Here is a 20,395-nt window from a genome sequence, read left to right as displayed (position 1 = left end):
AAAGACACCATATGACCTTATCAATCGGAAGTTAATCCAGATTGACATGACACAACTCCTCCAGGCAACTGTTCAATACAACAAATCGAAAACCTATATTGGATACAAATAAAAATGGGACAGTTCTCTGCATCTGGTGGGGCACTGCCCCTAATGTAGAACTGCCACTGCATTCTCACCAACCAGCATTAGCAAGAAAAAAGCTACCAGAATGACAGTTTTCGGGCATACACACATACACGGTGGACGGCCACTTACTTGCCAGCAGCACATTGATAGTCCGGCTGGTTAGGGCTCCATGGGCGCTGGCACTCACACAGCTATAGCCTCCCTCCACAGCCTGGGAGGGAGCTCCATCCTTGGAGCCGAGCAGCAGGAGGAGGGACTGGTCGGCGACATACCGCCGTGCCTCGCTCGCCTCCTGAGGAAGGGGCTGGCCGTTATGCAGCCAGGAGATGTTGAGCGGTGTGTCGCTGGCCCCCAGCTTGCAGTCCAGCGTGAGGGGTGACCCCGGCTCCAACACTACATGGCTGGGTCCGGCCCCGCAGCTCACCTCCACCGAAACAGAATTATCTGTGAATTGAGAAAAAATAGATTCTCACATGTGGACTGGGAATTAACTCTTAAGATGGTGCTGTAACTCCTCGGTGTAAGGCTGTTTTAGCCAACGTGAAGCCAGAAGAAGGTAATTTCCAGAAAAGGCACAATAACAATGTTGAGCTGAGAAAAGTGGTAATCATACAGTCCATGAGGCCTCCAAATATAGGGGATTAAGTCCTGAGGTGGCAATGTGACCCCCAAACTGCAAGACCAATTTAGTCTGAAGGAAGTCATTTCGAGAAAAAGGCACAACAACCACCATTGTGTCATGAAAAAAACAGGAATCATGGCCTACAAACAAAGAGCAAGAACTCTTAAGGTGGTCCTATAAGATCTAATTGTAATGACATTTGAGCCAATGTGCAGCTTGAAGAAAGTCCTTTCCGGAAAAGACAATAAAAATAATAGTAAGTGAAAAAATAATAATCCCCAAAAAAAAGAAAGAAATCAAACATAAGGGGTGATCATACATTTGAACTCACCGTGAAGTTGCATGGCATGACATGATGCCTACCTTTAAGGCCATCTTAGCCAATCAGAAGCCGGTAAAAAGTCATTTCCAGGAAACTCAAAAACATGATATGTGAAATGAGAATAAAGGGAATCATATATTTGGACTAAGAGTGAAGGTGATTTATTCCTGAGGTGGTGCTATTAACCCGAATCAGAGGCCGGAAGACAGTATTTTCAACAACAAAAAAAGCACAGTAAAAACAAAGGCTGAATCAATAAAAACCTATAGTCTTTCTGGACTGTCATTTTAGCCAATCAGGTACTGGAAGAAAGTCATATCTAGAAAACACTCAATCAACATTATGGTGAATTGAGAATATGTGGAATCATATATTTGGAAAGACATCCTGGGGTGGCGCTATGACCCCCAATTGTAAGGCAATTCTAGCTAATGAGAAGCTTGAAGAAAGTAATTTCTAGAAAAAGGCACAATAATAACAATAGTGAACTGAGAAAAGAGGAACTCATACGTGAAGACTGCAAATATAGTCGAGTAGCTCCTGGGGTGGCGTTTCAACCCCTAACTGTCAGCCAATTTTCACTAATCAGGGACTAATTCCAGGAAAAGGCACAACAACAATTTGTTCCATGTGCAAGCCTAAAGCCGATCACGGTTATTGGAAAACCTTTTGAAGTGTAATGCAATGCTTGTTATAACTACACAATGGTGCTACTCTGTAGCAACCATTTGATTAGTCTTTATTGTAACTCAAACATCACCATTTTCCCCATCACTGATTTGATTATTGCTTTTCGGGCCATTTGTCATTTCATAGCAGGGCTTCGACCAAGTCAATAGTGCTGTCAGCACACACACGGATCGGAGGACGGTGCATTTCTGAGGTGGGGTGTTTCATGGACAGAGAGGAGTGGACCGAGGAAGACGAGAAGGGAGAGAGGGAGGGGCTTTGTGAATGAAATAGGCAGAGGCTCTCAGAAAGGATTTGGATGTCAGCACCAGACTATTATATTTAGAGAGGGCAAGTCATGGAGCCTGAGGTGTTGGGAGATGAGTCACAGAGTGCCTCACAAGCAGCACTTGGATAAGATCTTGTGCATACTATTCACTGGATGTATACAGGAATTTGCTTACCTTAATCTATTGACGAATGTACGGATTTTAGGTGGAACCTAGGAGAACACTATACCGTTCCAGGATCTCAATTTCTTCCAATTTAGTGTCAGTTACCTCCTCATAAGTAATACCTTGCTTCCTCAAATAGTGACCGTCCCTATACAGATGCCTTACCCAATTAGTTACAGAGTGGGTTATCTACTGAAGGCAAATAAACACTTTCCTATTTCCATCGTCTATCCATACATTATCTTTCCCCTTATCCTGTTCAGGGTTGCTAACCAAACAGCAGCATAGTGTTTCAGTAGAAGTGACTACTTCGCAATGTTGAGTGTAGGAATGTACCAATACCGCTTTTTTTCAGACGGAGTACAATTACTTACTTTTGAGTCATCGCCGATACCGAGTACCGATACTTGATAGTGACAATCCAATCAAGTCCGACAATATTGGGACATCGACAATTCTTATCTTTTTAGCAGTTAAAAAAAACAAAGAAACACTATGGATTTGAAACTAATCTAAACAGATGTGCTTTGACTTTAGACTTCCATCTTTAATTTGAGGGTATTTACATCCAAATCAGGTGAATGGTGTGGGAATTACAACAGTCTGTATATTGTTGTGCAGTACCATGGTGTAGGTGTTCATGGCTGACAATGAAATGTCTATATGTGCTTTTGTATCTATCTATCTATCTATCTATCTATCTATCTATCTATCTATCTATCTATCTATCTATCTATCTATCTATCTATCTATCTATCTATCTATCTATCTATCTATCTATCTATCTATCTATCTATCTATCTATCTATCTATCTATCTATCTATCTATCTATCTATCTATCCTGCATATGTGAACACAAGTCATTCTCATAATTTCCTGTTTTGCTTTGAATAGCATCTGACCTTCATAGTTCAGTTGCTTAAATTCCCCTGCTTGAGGAGAGTGCTTCTGAATTTAGTTCTGTGGAAAACATAATGGCAGCGGAAGAGAGAAAGAAAGGGGTGGGGGGTATGGGGTCTTGGGATAAAAGGTCCTAATGACTGAAGTGGGAGATAAAAAAAAAGGAGCTGAAGACTCAATATCTGTGACAGGCTGTTACGTGATTGGTTTTCGAAAGGAGTATGGCTAAGACAGGTAGGTGAAATGGACTGGCCTGGAATTGCTTTAAAAGTCCACTTCAACACACACACACACACACACACACAGTGGTGCTAAAACCTGCTATCTTGTCCTTGTAACAAAGCCAGGTCGTTGGGTTTACCCACTGCTGCACCCAGACCATGCATTTTCAACCATTATCGCATCTTCATCTATTATGCACCAACATCTGTTCAATTATCTCAACTTTGTGGAAGAGCTTGCATCAAATTTCCTAAACATTACTAATTTATTGATCCATATAAATGAATTGGCTGCTCTCTCTACTCTAGATGGATGGTATGTTTTATTTTATGGCCTATTCTGAGGGGGAAAATTAATCTTTATGAGAAAGTGTGACACTTCTCTCTCTTATTCCTCATTTATCTTTGAATAAAATTATTTTTTTTTCTGCATAATCCAGTGTCAATTGATTGTCATTGTAGTGACAAGCAGTTTTCACAGCAGATAACAGTGTAACATTAACATTAACATTAACATTAACATTAACATTAACGTAAACTTGATGAAGACATTAAATCTAGGACTTTAACTATCAAATATTTTTAGAATCGATTGTTCTATCAATTATTCCATTGATTTATCAAATAATCGGATAAACAATTATTTTTCAATAAAGTTTATTGCAAAATATATTTTTTGCTAATAACTATTAATTATCTGACTATTGTTGTCTATTTGGTATTGTTAAATGATGAAACAAAACATAATGAACAACAATTAAGCAAAATCATATGAGAGGGAGCGATGTACTCACCAGCCTTTTTGAAACTAAATGCTACTTCTTGGGAACTGATTAATGTGAAGGGCTACAAATTTGATATACCGTAAATTCTCGTGTTTAATATGTTTTTTTTTCCCTTTAAAAAAAATCATCAAAAATCGTGCGTATCATACACAGGCATAAGTAAAATGAAAAAAAATTTGTACCATTGTATAGATGTTTACCGCTACCTCGGGGCTGTGAAAAAGGTGTTTTTAAACCGATCACAAGATGGTGCAATGTGTCTATTTAATGTCTACTTAATTGCTCAAAAAATTATAATTATAATATATATATTATAATAATAATTAGGCGGCACGGTGGCCGACTGGTTAGAGCGTCAGCCTCACAGTTCTGAGGACCGGGCTTCAATCCCTGGAGTTTGCATGTTCTCCCCGTGCCTGCATGGGTTTTCTCCGGGCACTCCGGTTTCCTCCCACATCCCCCCCCGCCCAAAAAAACATGCATGAATTGGAGACTCGAAATTTCTGCAACACGTTCCAAAAAAGCTGGGACAGGGTCATGCTTACCACTGTGTTACATCACCTTTTCTTTTAACAACATTCAATAAACATTTGGAAACTGAGGACACGAATTGTTGAAGCTTTGTAGGTGGAATTCTTTCCCATTCTTGCTTGATGTACAGATTCAGCTGTTCAACAGTCTGGGGTCTCCGTTGTTGTATTTTACGCTTCATAATGCGCCACACATTTTCAATGAGAGACAGGTATGGAATGCAGGCAGGCCAGTCTCGTACCAGCACTCTTTTACTACGAAGCCACACTGTTCTAACACGTGCAGAATGTGGTTTGGCGTTTTCTTGCTGAATTAAGCAGGGGCGTCCATGAAAAAGATGTTGATTGGATGGCAGCATATGTTTCTCCAAAACCTGTATGCACCTTTCAGCATTAATGGTACCTTCACAGATGTGTAAGTTACCCATGCCATTGGCACTAACACAGCCCCATACAATCACAGATGCTGGCTTTTGAACTTTGCGTCCATAACAGTCCGGATGGTTCTTTTCCTCTTTGGCTCGGAGGACACGACGTCCAAAATTTCCCAAAACAATTTGAAATGTGGACTCGTCAAAACACAGAACACATTTCCACTTTGCATCAGTCCATCTTAGATGAGCTCGGGCCCAGAGAAGCCGGCGGCGTTTCTGGGTGTTGTTGATAAATGGCTTTTGCTTTGCATAGCAGAGTTTCAAGTTGCACTTACGGATGTAGCGCCGAAATGTATTTACTGACATTGGTTTTCTGAAGTGTTCCTGAGCCCATGTGGTGATATCCTTTCCACATTGATGTCGGTTTTTGATAAAGTGCCGCCTGAGGGATCGAAGGGCACGGGCATTCAATGTTGGTTTTCGGCCTTGCCGCTTACATGCAGTGATTTCTCCAGATTCTCTGAACCTTTTGATGATATTATGGACCGTAGATGATGAAATCCCTAAATTCCTTGCAATTCTACATTGAGGAACATTGTCTTTAAACTGTTCGACTATTTTCTCACGCACTTGTTCACAAAGAGAGGAACCTCGCCCCATCTTTGCTTGTGAATGACTGAGCAATTCAGGGAAGCTCCTTTTATACCCAATCATGGCACCCACCTGTTCCCAATTAGCCTGTTCACCTGTTGGATGTTCCAAACAGGTGTTTGATGAGCATTCTTCAACTTTCTCAGTCTTTTTTTCCACCTGTCCCGGCTTTTTTGGAACATGTTGCAGCCATAAAATTCTAAGTTAATGATTATTTGCTAAAAACAATAACATATTAGTTTGAACATTAAATATCTTGCCTTTGTAGTGCATTTAATTAAATATAGGTTGAACATGATTTGCAAATCATTGTATTCTGTTTTTATTTATGTTTAACATAACGTCCCAAATTAATTGGAATTGGGGTTGTATTATTATTTAAAGTATTTTTTTTTTTATTGATCAAAAATATATATTTGTTGTTCTAGCTATGCCAGCAGCATATAGTGGCAGGCAGAAGAATTAAATGCTCTTCCTTTGGTTGGCAAAAGGTACAATAAACCTGTTGCCATTATTCAACTCAAGGAGCCCAGATTTCACACTGAGTAAGTACATTTGTGACTAAATTGAGACAAGATTATTATTTCAGTATTTCAACTTTTTATCTTGTTTTTGTTTGGTGGTTTGTCATGAGGTTTTCTAATGTAAAATAAGTACCTTGGCTCAACAAAGTTTGGAAAACATTGATCTTATCATTACTCTCCTAAATAAAAGCTCAAGTTATTTAATAAAGCTTATACGATGCACATCAATATATACATAGAATGAGCTCAGCTCAGGCATGTAGTTCACTCCATAAACTTGTTCATCTCTTCATTCATGGAATATTCTCATCTTTTTGGCTGTAAACACCACCCCAGTGGATTTGAACGGAACCCAACAACAGGTGATATAACCGCAGACTTTCTGCTTTAATTTGAAGGTATTTACATCCAAATTAGGTAAACGAGGTAGGAATTATACCAGTTTGTTTATATCTATCACTTATATGCCTACTACTTTTTAATGGGACTAGCTGCGCTGCATGCTAGCATCGCCTATCCTCGGGTTGCTGAATTAGGTCTGACGCAGATCACAATACCAAATTAGGATTTACAAGCATATATAATGTTGGTTTGTTTCTGCACTATTAATTTTCTAGGAAATATGTCAAAACCTATATTTCCTACCCTACAATGCTGCCCCAGACAGTACCACAAACGGGGCTCGTTACTATGTTACCCAGAATTCAACACAGGCTGAGGGGAGTCAAAAGGCGTTTTAGGGTGCATACAGAAATACACTCCGGACCGTTGGGAAACTCAGAGAGCTGTTGGAATGTGCTGAACATTTGCACTCTCGGAGGAGAGTTAGGGTGTCAGATCGAATTTCTAAACGCACCTTATATGCGCCGCCGCAACCATGCGTGCCGTCAAATTGGCTTGAGTCTGATGCATTCAGGGAAAAATCGAATGACTTAATTAGCCATTAAATTCTAAATTGTGATGATTTCAACTTAAAATTAAAAGACAAAACTTTCAGAATATTGTGTGCTGAAAATTTTTTTTTTTTACTTCGGGATCTATATTTTAAAGTTGAAGAAAACAGAAACCAGAGACTCACAACATAGGACAGTCCACAATATCTACGTTAAGAAACCTCCTAAATCGTTTTATAGCCATTTTCTGTACCGCTTATATCGCCTTGCTAGGGTCTTGAGGATGCTGGAGCCAATCCCAGCAGACACTGAGCAAGAGGCGGTGTACACCCTGAACTGGTCGCCAGCCAATCACAGGGCACATATAAACAAACAACCATTCGCACTCACATTCACACCTACGGGCAATTTAGAGTTCTCAATTAACCTTCCATGCATGTTTTGGGATGTGGGAGGAAACTGAAGTACCCAGGCACGGGGAGAATATGCAAACTCCACACAAGGGGGGCTGGGATTTGAACCCCAGTCCTCAGAACTGTGAGGCAGATGTGCTAACCAGTCGGCCACCGTCACACCATCTATTAATACATTAAATGTAACACAATTTACATTTGCAAAGTGATGTGCCCTGCGACTGACTAGCGACCAGTTCAGGGTGTAGTCTGCCTTTCGCCCGAAGTCAGCTGGGATAGGCTCCAGCGCCCCGCGCCCCTAACCAGGATAAGCAGTGTTGAAAATGGATGGATTTGCAAAGTGCTTAATCAATCGAATAAAGGGTTATTGTGTTTCTTCTTCACTCCTGAAAAAACATTTGATCATATCAGCGTTTCATCAGACTGTTATTAAGGAAATACTCATTTTGTATTAAATCTCCCGTTCTCTTATTTTTTTTGCTTATTTAATGTGCAAAATAGACAGTAAGTCAGTTCTTCAGTTACACAGATACCATGAAATATTGTCACTGTATCATGATATTATCGCAATATCTATACATCCCTCCTATTGCACATTCTACAAAAAAACTAATTTACTTTGCAAACACATACTCCGCACACACGCACACATACTGATGTCCTTAAGCTTTCTCTTCCCTGCGCTGGTGTTGGATTAATTACGTTAATGGGAGATGGAATTTTTCCCTTGACTAAATGAGGCCTGACCCCCCGCCGTCACGTCCTGACGAAGAGGCTGGGTAATCCACAGAAAGGCTGCATGATGCTCTTTCACACAAGCACGTCCTGGAGATAACATATACAGTCCATGCATCCAAATCCAACCCAAGCCACACCCTTAAACAGGATTTCAGAGGAGCATGCAATCTGGCACTCCATGGCTTCGCTTCCCCATTACAAATGCAGTAATTAATTATTAGGTTTCCTTAAGTCATTAAAACAACCATTACCCACCTCACTGAAAACTTGGCAAAAGTCAGGGATCAGCCTATATGTGTTGGATGTGTAGAACGTGACAAAACAAAAGTAGAAACTGCCCAAAAAATGGGGCCTTCACTGCACCCTCTTCACTTTTTGACTTTCATTTTAGTGAGGAAAATGCATACTCTATTGATTTGTGATCAGAGGATGGAGCTGGCTATTGAAATATATATCATTTAAGTAACTTCAAAAGGTCTTGATTTGTCATTCAGTATTGGGAAATTTAATTTTATCTACAAACTAGTTCAAAGTTAATTTCACAATTTTTAAAATGAACCAGTTCAGTTCATAGTACATGATTAAAAGATTTCTCTGTTCCAAAAATTAACTAGCTCATAGTTTTGTTTTTTTCAAATATGTTGCTGTGAGCTATTACCCTAAATAAAATGTCCCCATTGTTGTCACAAAGGTCTAGAAGATTATATAGTGTCTATGTATTGTGATATATATTTAAGTAGCCTAGTCGTTGGATATACATCTGCTTGTAATAAATAGCTCAAACAGAAATTGGGAGAAGGGCTTTTGGGTACTCTGCACCTACAGCCTGAAATTTGTTGCAGAATGACTTCAAGATCAGGGAACTGGTGTCCCTAAATGTTTTTTAAAATCTATGATGAAAGAAATGGAAGCAGTTTCTATAGAATGTCGATGTATTAGCTCAGCTGTTTGAACAATGGATTCGTAGGTATTACTCATAGATGGTAAATCCAAAATGTTGGCTCAATTTCTACTGTGTCTTTCCTTGCATATCTGTAACTTCTTTGTGTTTTTTGCTGCTGCCTGTCTTGGCCAGGTCTGTCTTGTAAAAGAGGTTTTTAATCTCAGTGAGATCAACCAGGTTAAAAAAAATACCTCTGTCAAATTTAATCAATTCAGTACAATTCAAAAACCTTTCGGTATTAATATTGTCACGTGACTGCTGATATGTACCGCTGTGCTAAAACATTACATACATACCCTGGTAGAATTTGTGAAATAGTGGCATTTTTTACCCCAAAATATGATGACTGAACAAGGACCATCTCATTATTATTATTATTTTATTATATTTTTGTTTTCACGTTTTGAACATGAACCTTTATGCTTTGTCTCATAATGGTCTTTCACATATGCATTAGCCCTTCACTACGGCATCCAACTGTAACGGAGGTGAGAAAGGAAGCGCACTAACCTCCTGGATCAAGAAAGCGACCGACTCGACAACTTTCTCCCACCAGTATGCCATTATCAGCCCTCCCAAGCACCAACAATCAGCACACTATCACGGCTATATGAGACCATCAGCTATGTTTAAAAATAAGTTTAGGGAAACTTACATTTATTGACAATAATGAACTGAAATGTGTGTTTTAGGCCACGAAAAGAATTGCTTCATATTAATGGACAAACAGCTTTTACGGATGACCTCTCCCCCCTATTCATCTGTTAAATCGAGGTTCCACTGTACTGGACTAATTTTACTTATGTATTTTATGCACATTGTGCACACACACACACACACACACACTGTGCTTCTCACTGTTTGCTTAATTGCCCCACAGGAATACGTTTTCTGAATCTGAATAAATATAGAATAGTCAAAGACCTGTGCCACCCACCTATTATGAGTATTATCATGAAACTTTATTTACAAAAATATTTTGCACCACTGTTCTGTAAATATGAAGGAACAAATTCAGCATTCCTCCAATACAGAGTGGCTATTGCAACTAAGTGAATGATTTCAGGGACAACTCAAAATGCTTATAAAATGACACAAATAATCTGTAAACAAACAGTGCCGAGATCATCTATTTCTGTAAATGAATCACTTGAGTTCTTCAAAAGGTTTTAAGAAACAGAGGCCAGAGAGAAACTAGGAGGAGGGGGATGAGGAGGAGGGACAGTTCATTGAGAGTGACGCTGGCAAGTGAATATTTCACCGGGTCAGGGTCACTGTCAACACACTGCCTGTGGACCCCCCAGTGACCCCAACGTGACCAAAGCTCAGGTTTCCGCTAGCCTCTAAAGTGGAACCATACTTAACGTGTGCAGCGCTTTAAAGCACTTTAAACAGTTTTTCTTTTGTATCAGAACATCTGGTCTGCCAGTTTTCTAACTAGCAACCTAATTTATTTAGTACTGAGTTGCTTAGAATGTTGCTCTTTGAATAATTTTTATATTAAGTATCAAAAGCACATGCATTGGGGTTTATTTTAAGAGCTAACTACTGTGACTAAATGGTGTAGATAGTAGGGCTGAGTTATATGGCCGCAAAATAAAATCTCCAGTTACTTTCCACGAAAATCCGAAAAGACTTTCTCCTTTGCTTGTAAAAAAAAAAAACAAATGACAAGGTTATTATAAAAAATATAGAAATAAACCTATGTAAAAATGTACCTTAGTAAAATAACATTTTAAATTTTCAACAATTGAACATCATAAGATGAGCTGTCAAACTGCATGATTTGCCTGGTACCAGTCCAGTCAGTGCTCACACAAAACCTTCAGTTAGGCACTTTAAATTTTGGCAGGTGTGTACTGACTCCCATTTAACATGAGTTTGAATGACATTCGTCAATTTTGAATACGGCCACAGCCACATTTATAGAAAAGTGTGTACATATTTGTGTGTACAATTGAGTTTTTCAGGTTATGTCATAATAATGGTGAAAAAAAAGATTTACTTATTTATTTATTTTACATTACAATAACTTGCGCTTTTGAACAGATGTGGGCAGAGATTTTATATCAACTGTGCCTCGGATTAAACGTTTCCACCATGTTGATAAATCACTGCTTTTTTTAACTTATAAATGGGTACCGTGTGTTCCCCATGATCACCTTCCACTTTCTTTCTTGTCATACGGAAAACAATACAAAAATGATTTTCCTCATTACCCCCGGCTGGGATAGTTTCCAGCACGCCCTTCGACCCTAGTGAGGATAAGCGGTAGAGAAAATGGATGGGTGAATTTTGCTCATGTTGTTTCTTTGCAGGATTTAAACTTACTCGTCACCTTTTAAGTCGCATGAGGGTTCAGAAATGTCACTAACTTGGTAAAACTGACAGTGCTGTTGTATACTAGCTCCTCTCTGTTAGCCGCTATGTTGCTACGCCCTTCGACCCTAGTGAGGATAAGCGGTAGAGAAAATGGATGGGTGAATTTTGCTCATGTTGTTTCTTTGCAGGATTTAAACTTACTCGTCACCTTTTAAGTCGCATGAGGGTTCAGAAATGTCACTAACTTGGTAAAACTGACAGTGCTGTTGTATACTAGCTCCTCTCTGTTAGCCGCTATGTTGTTAGTGCAAGCAATGAACATCAACGAGGATGCACTTTGAACTGTGGAAGCTGCGAAAAAAAAAAAAAAAAAGATCTGGGGAAAATAAAAAAATCATCCTCAGCAATCAACTCAATTCTAATGGATAGGTTAGCAACATGATGGTAAGATTGTGGCTGTGGATTCTTTGGTGAGTTCATGTAATTAGCTTATTGCTAACTAGCACTGCTTTGTACTTTTTATTCGAAATAACCCTTGAAGTCAATCTTTAATAACAAAGTGTAAAATAATATTATACTTACATTTGTAGGGTAGTCATTGTATGCATTATTTCACTTTTAGATGATTTAAGGCTGACCTGATCAGAATCAGAATCAGAATCATCTTTAGTTGCCAAGTACGTCCAAAAAACACACAAGGAATTTGTCTCCGATAGTTGGAGCCGCTCTAGTACGACAACAGACAGTCAATTGACAGAAAACACATTTGAGACATAAAGACATTGAAAAAACAGTCACTGAGCAATAAAGGGTTGTTAGTTATCTGGTAATGCCGGTACAATTATTTTTTTATTTTATTTTTTTTGTTTTTGGAAAATTATGCAAAAAGATGCACTTAGAGCAGTTCGAATGACTAATCTCGCAATAGTCCGGTGCAATGACCAGTGTGCAAAGGGCGCCGAGACTTCAAGGAGTGTATGCAGTTTAAAGTGACGACTAGTGCGGTAATCTGGGACAATGTTGATTGTGCAAATGTTGCAGATACTCCTCAGTCAGTGTGCAAATGGGGCAGATGCTACTCTGGCATGAGTGGCCAGTATTTGTCAACAACAGATATGCAAATAGTGCAGCGTGGCGAGACTACTACAGTGAGTGCACGAGTAGTATAAAATTGGCCCGACAGAAATGTGACAACAAACTCAAACAAAACAAATTGGCAGCATGTTGCAATGGAATTAGAAATTAGCTGTTTAAGAAGTTGATTGCAAGAGGGAAGAAGCTGTTGGAAGGTCTGCTAGTTCTAGTTTGCATTGATGGGTAGCGCCTACCTGAGGGAAGGACCCGGAAGAGCCGGTGACCAGGATGTGTTTTGCCGTAAGTTGAAGGACAGAAACTGCCAATAATTGTATGATTATACAGTCATTGTCGTTGTTTTTCCTAGTCGATCAAGGAAAAGTAGTCAAATACCCATCCCTACATTCCAACACCTAACCCCATAAGGCCAGTGTGTGCATAAAGTCTAGAACAGAAGCCCTCAATAGATGGACTTTTTATAGTCATTTTATTTTTACCTGCGCACATTTGGGGGGTTTTAACCCAAAGCTTTTAGGGTTTTAACAGTAGTCATATTTAAATTTCTTTAATCTTTAGGGGTTTCATGCTTGTCTTACCTGTGCAAATTTTGCGGTTTTTACTATATTTTCACCAGCCCAATTTTTTTTTTTCTTAATGTAGTCTTGTTTTTACTGACTCAACCTTTGTGAGTTTTACGGTAGTCATATTATAACCTACACACCTTTTGTGGTTCATCCAGTAGTTTGACTTTAACCTGCCCAAAATTTGGGGTTTTATGATAATCTTACTTTAGCCTTTGTGTTAAATTATAAAGGCCCAGATTTCACACTAAATTTGTGAATCAATTACGACAAGATCATCAGTATTTCAGTATTCATACCTTCTTGTGACATTTTTGTTTTGTGGTATGCTGTGAGAAATGGATGACTTGGCTCAATAAAGATTGGGACATAGGGATGTAGATCAGGGGATTGCCAACCATTATCAGATGAGTGTGCTGTGAGAGAAATTATCCAATGTCACTTAATTGGTCCAAAAGGTATTATTCGTTTACTATAATTAATGTACCTTTGTTGATCTATCTATGCCGGCGATGTGTAGTGACAGGCAGTATGTTATACTTTATGTGATATTTTTGTTTGGTGGTGTTCCTGAGATTTTTTTTTTCTCATGTAAAATATTGCCCTTGGCTTAAAGGTTTGGAACCCCAAGTCTAGAAAATGGATGGACGAATCTGGTGGGTCACCCCCCACTTGACCTCCAATGCAACCAGACTGTAATGGCAAATAGGGAAAGTAACTACCTGGGTGTGGACCAAAATGTATGGGTTCTCCCTTTGCCGCACCTCTACAAGGTTTTGTACAAATTTGTAATGTTGCACCTTGTGACTGACTGGCAGCTGGTCCAGGATTTACATCACCTCCTGCCAAAAAAGTTAGCTGGGTTAGGCTCCAGCTAACCCTGATGAGAGAAATGATATAGAAAATGGATGGATGGATCGGTGGTTACACAGTATACCTTTTGCACAGTCAAAACCTTCTCTCTATAAAAATACTTTTTTTGCTCTTGGATCAGATCTCATTGGATTTGCAACACTCCAAACAGAGGACTCAATGTTTCCCCGAAGCTGGTGTGAGGCTATGATTCACTCAACAATGAACAGCTGCCCTATCAGGAGCGCAAACGTTCCAGCTGCGTTTCCTCCCATGACGAAACTTCAATGTGCTTCTCACAGCGACTCATCTTCCCCGTGTCGGCAACTTCTGGGAGTCGCCGCAAATTGCGTCTTACGTTCTCAGAGATGACCAATCTGAGTCAGGAATAGAATCTGAATGAGGAATAGAAGAAACCTTACCAAACGCTTTTTTTATTTTAGCATATTTCTGACTACCCTGCTGATGCAGTTCCCTCGACTCCAACTGCAAAGCTTCACAAAACTGAAATAATTACCATCTACTTACTGACTTCACAAGAGATAATTATGAACATTACATTTTCAATGTTTTTGGGAAATGTACCTAAGGACCACCAATTATAGAGCAGGTGGGGTTTTTTTCTGCCCAAAGTAAGAAAAATTTACAGTGCTGAATAAATGAATTATATCAAAACCCAATGTAAGGTTGACCCCACAGCTGGCCTAAACTAACAGGATTGGTATAACGATATATATATATATATATATATATAATAAGTATAATTAATTACTAAGAAATTAAGAAAAATTCCCATCTTGCAACAATTACAGCCATGGAAAAGTAGTGCAGGATCCAGTAATGACACTCTTAGTTGGATCCCCACTGAATTTCATTGGCTTTCCTGAGTTTGAGTAAGGCCACCATGTCATCCCCACCAACAAATTTCCCTTACGGGATGAATAAATTACCATCATTTCTAAAGTACAACATGCACCTTTTTGCTTTTAAATAAGCTAAAATTTTCAGGTGCATATTATACACAAGTACAATCAGATATATAAATTGAACGTCTCGCCAACATTGCGATTGCAACACATCACGCTGCCATCCTGTGAGCATGGAGGACGGCCCAGCACAGATATGAATAGATATGACATGTCCCTTTTGAGCTGCGTGCCAATGGTAACGTTAAGCTAGGAGGGTCAAAGTCATCAGCACATTCCATGTGTATGGACGGCAATAAAACCAAAGGCTTGTGTACTGTGCTGCATACGGTTGTGTACCTTCCCAACATGGCCGCCATGTAGGCACATCGTTTAGCTGGGCTGCTACAGTATGCTGGCAGATCTAGTCTCCATATCTATGGGGGAGTACAAAATAGCTGCACTGTGATTGGTCAAAGACATTGGCATCTTGATATCTCCTCTCTCATTGGTCGGTACACTGGGACTGGGCATGCTCCGGCCGCAGCCATGATATGAAATAATTGCTTCAAGTAATATCATCAGCAGGTGTCCTCTAAGAGAGAAAAATTGTGCAACAGTAAAGCACCATCTAAAATGTCGGCAAAAAGAGTAAGGTATTCAGCAGCAATCAAAAGAAAGGTGATTGCAGTGACTGGGATTTGGGCAACAGAGAAGATGGCGTGGTTCGAGAAAAAAGAAAAGAGTTTGTTGTTCAAATAATGAGCATGAATAATCTGATGACAAATAAAACTAACCTTTACACGACCAGGATTTTTTGGGGCCGATCATGGATCAGCGAGTTTAAAAAAACAATAACCGATCACCGATCCGGTCACAAGATGGAGCAATGTCTCTATTTAAAGGACTTGTCCATTTACTGTATATACTTGTGGACTGTATACTGAGTATCTTCAAAAGTATTCTCTATTCTATTCATGTATTCTAATCAGTCAGGTCAAATCAACAGTACAACATGACAGAAATAATGGGTGCTAACTTACTGTAATTAAATTACTTTAGTTTATTTATATATGCTGCAACGACCAGTTCAGATGCGGTGGTATCGTAATACAAGATTTTATTGCAGTAGTTTGACATAGTGCAATCGTGAAATACCAAATTTGTCTTGTAGTCTGAGCCAGGCATTACGTGTTGTCTGTCTCAGACGTGTTGTCTGTCCCACACTGGCGACATGTTTTTGTTTTTTATAACTTTATTGGCACTCAGATATTTACAGTATTATGTGAAAAGACACGCGACAAGGTTAAAAATAAACTAACTTTAGGATTCAAATATACTGTACACGATGGAGACGCGGAATAAATGTCTTTTGCGGAGCCGATCAATTTGATCAAATTGGCAAATTACGACTAGGCTTTACACGATCATGATTTTTGGGGCCGATCACCAATCACCGAGTTTAAAAAAATGATAACTGATCACCAATCCGATCACAAGATGGCGCAATGTGTCTATTTAAATGACCTGTTCATTTACTGTACATACTTGTGTACTTAATTGCTCAAAAAATTATATTTATAATAAATAATTTATCTTTGTGCATCTATTTATGCCAGTGAGGCATAACGACAGACAGAACAAATGAATGGTCTTCTATTAGATGGCAGGAAGTACATACAGTAATTAATGTATCCACTTTTTGTGACATTTTTGTTTGTTGGTGTGCTGTGAGATTTTTCAATTGTAAAATATGTTCCTTGGCTCCATAAAGGTTGGAAATCACTGCTCTAGTCAAGTCATGTATTCTAATCAGTCAGGTCAAAACAACATTACAACATGACATAAATAATGGGTGCTAACTTAATGTAATTAAATTACTTTATTGTAATTAAATTACTTCACCCACGCCGAAACTTTAGAGCATGATTTGACAGAACGGCAGCCTGTTTACGCACAACCGTTTGCTAGGCTACATAAGGTTTTGTTGCCTGCTTGCGAGCCGTATCGTATTAAAAGTATGAGAACATACCTAAAGCAAGCCTTAAACGAACCTCCTCTCCTGAGCACCGGTGACCACTAACACGCATTTCTCCCGATTTTGCTCTTATAATACAGTCGGTGCGATCCACGCTTGCTGTTGTTGTTTATTGCAGTAGTCTGACATCGTGAAAGAGCAAATTTTTCTTTTCGTCTGATACGGGCATTACGTGTTGTCTGTTTCAGACGTGTTGTCTGTCCCACACCACCACCGTGTTGTTTTTTTTTTAAATGACTTTATTGGCAATCAGATATTTACAGTACTACGTGAAAATACACACGACAAGGCTAAAAAAAAATGACGTCATTGATCAGATCGGCGAATTATGACATTAAAGCCGATCAGCATAAAATGCTAAATATCGGCCGATACCAATCAGGCCGATCAGATCGGCGTAAAGTCCAAGTAGAACCATTTGTATTGTGATTCCTGAACGTATTGTTCCCCTTCAAAAAACGTAGTTCAAAGTTCTGCATCCATTGTTGTGAAAATACTGAATTTTTATTGATTGAAACTTTGAAGTCAATTTTTGAGTTGTCTGAGAGTTTGAGGTTTGGGCCAAATTTGTATACGTGTTATATACGAGTACAGTTTTCTTTTCAGCCAAAAATCGTGAAAATATGGAGTGCGTCTTATAATCTAGAAAGTACAGTATCGCTCTATCTAGCTAGCTTTCTATCTATTGTATGCATCTAACAAATAACCCTTCTCGGAACCATGGCAATGCTGTGATGGTTTACCCTTGAGTCCGTAATGAAACACAAAGCGGATTTTAGGCCTGCATAACATTATACTGCTCATACTTCACATCATCTGAATAATTAATTGAACCTCTTAAGGCTAGCGGAAGGCTCGTGCATCCCCATTGAGTGCATGCGCGTGGGAACCAGAAATGAGAGTGCAGGGGCATGGGGGGGAAGTTCCGTTACCATCCTTCATACCTACTGCTCTATGTACAGTGCTCATTCATCCCTGCCTGGCATCAGCCAATTGGAGAGCGGCGGGGCCCCCTTGCACGCGGGGCCTCCCAGCAACATGGGGCCTCTGTATGGCCATGACAAGCACCAAATAGTCATACTAAAACTAACGTAGACCCGATCACAGCAAACTCAGAGCATATTGAGCAGATAACCTGCCGTTTAACATTTTCTAATAAATAGCCCCCTGAAGTGATATAAGTTAAACAAGTGGCTGCACAAGACAAATGGAAACAACAGGCGCAAAGATAAGCGCAAATGTATGGGCATAGATCTGAAAAGGATTTACCCACCTCTCTCTCCCTGTTGTTGCAGCTCACTGAGGTGACATGCACATACTTAATAATGCCGCCGTGCATCTCACACCGGAATGATAAATGAGGCTGCAGTGTGACGCGCTGTAAGCACCACCAGGGAATATGTAACGGTGATGGATTAACATTTCCACTGTTATTCACGGCCGCACATTTGCATGTGCATGACCACCTACAGCCGAGTTCCACCTGTACAAATAACTTATTCCCAAGTCATTACTTTATATAAGGCCCTGTCGATGCTCATTTATGTGTCTTACTCCACTGGAAAAAGTCCTTCCTTGCAGCTAAATGCGTGTGTGTGAATGTCAGGGTAGTCAATGGCAAGCGCAGATGGTTCTAGCACTGTGTGAGTAATTCGATTGTCTGCTCTGTGAATTCTTGTAAGATATAGCCGAGATGGCTTGGAAGAGGCTACTGTATTCCCATGAGCTCCTTGATGTGATATCGTTGTAGATCATTTGACGTGTGGGGGAAAACATGTAGGGATGCCATACATTTTTAGATTTCAGTATGCTTTGGAAGAATACGCGTATTTTGGCATAAAAACAGAGCGAACCATTTCTTCCTTGGTGTAGTTAAAAATCTTGAATTGTTTGCTTTTTTTTTCAAACCACATTCAGTAATTTTCAACGTTGGAAATTATCCATGGGAAGTGACAGGAATTTATGGGTATAAACAAGACATAAAAAAAAATAAGGTAATCAGGAACTTAAATAAAGTTGGGGAAAATAGATTTCAGCATAATCCTGATTAAAACAACCAGATTTAATGCAATTACAGTGGTGGCTTGATTTACGAGGGCCCCAGATTACCATCTTTTGCATTTACGAGCCGTCGCTTGGTCAATTTTTTGCTTTGTGTAATGAGCCAAAAACCAGAGGTACTGTAATACTATTGTGATCAGAGAGGTGATATGTACTGCAGATGTGGAATTATTGACTATTTGGCTCCACTCTTTTCTATCTGCCTTGCGAAATTCAACAACTTTTTTACACACTTGCTTACATTCAACCGTGTGCTAATGCATCAGCTGCTGCCCAGCTGATCGATGACCGTCATGCAAAAACTTGACGATATCTGCCCAGTGGGATCCAAGTTGATCCCTTAGGATTTTGAAATTACATTTTTTAAATTAAGTGTAATAATAAAATTGATATTTAGTATTACAGTGGTGACCTCCGAGCTGCCTGGAGAGGTATCAAATCCATGGCATCAATTAGTCAGTCTACCACTCTGGCAAAGCACATAGTTCAGGTAAATGGGGTGGATGTTATTGACTTAGCAAATGCTATCAATGCATTTTTCTCTCATTTTGAAAGATCTGATTTCATGACTGATATCTCTGAGTTGCGGGAATCTTTCACACCACAGAATGATCTGACGATATCTGAGGAAGATGTCGAGAAGCTTTATAAAAGACTTAACATGCGCAAAGTTGCTGGCTCCGACTCAATCTTTGAACGCACACTGCGCCACTGTGCCGTCCAGCTCAGTGTGGTGTTCAGCATGCTTTTAAACTTCTCAACAAACAGAATTCAAACGGTCTTTTTCAACGGTCACGTCCAACACCACCACATCAACTACAGGTTCCCCGCAGGGCTGTGTCCTTTCTGCTTTGCTTTTTATCATGTACACAGACAGCTGCAGGTCTTCCAAAGAGAGCAGCCACATTGTAAAGTTCTCGGATTATACTGCCCTCCGGTCCCTCCTCCAGGGGCCCCATTTCAGTCATGGCTGCGCCTTGCCAGCATTTGTGAAGTGGTGTGATGATAATTACCTGGACCTAATTACCTGGACAAAAATGAAAGACTAATCACTTATTCATCGATTTTTGCAGAAAGAAAAAAAACACCAACGCAGAAGCCAGCCTCATCCATGGAAATAATGTGGAAGTCGTGGATCCATAAAAGTACTTGAGAACCTTTTTCGACTCAAACCTCAAGTTTGATAAAAAGACAGAGAAGAAAGAAAGAGGTAATTGTTAATAGGGCACAACAGAGGATCCACTTGATGAGGAGGTTAAACTCATTTAACGTTTGTAACCAACCTTTCTTTTGACATTTTTCTTATTTGCTGGTTTTATGGATTGTCCTGAAGGACAAGAACTGCCTCAGCAGCATTGTTAATGTCTGCTCCAAGATTGTAGGAGTCCAGAT

General features: G+C 39.6%; 1 protein-coding gene across 1 annotated transcript in view; it reads right to left on the bottom strand.

Annotated features, from left to right (window-relative positions):
* The window catches only part of igdcc4 (immunoglobulin superfamily, DCC subclass, member 4), a 117,136-nt gene that overhangs the window by 69,815 nt on the left and 26,926 nt on the right, over positions 1–20,395 (bottom strand). Inside the window, 1 exon segment of the mRNA XM_061765685.1 lies at positions 259–573. Within this exon segment, the coding sequence (XP_061621669.1) occupies positions 259–573 (315 nt within the window).

Source organism: Phyllopteryx taeniolatus, chromosome 2 (genome assembly GCF_024500385.1).
Source record: "Phyllopteryx taeniolatus isolate TA_2022b chromosome 2, UOR_Ptae_1.2, whole genome shotgun sequence".
Taxonomy (NCBI): domain Eukaryota; kingdom Metazoa; phylum Chordata; class Actinopteri; order Syngnathiformes; family Syngnathidae; genus Phyllopteryx; species Phyllopteryx taeniolatus.
Note: the sequence above shows the minus strand (reverse complement) of the source record. Positions and strands in the feature narration are given on the sequence as shown.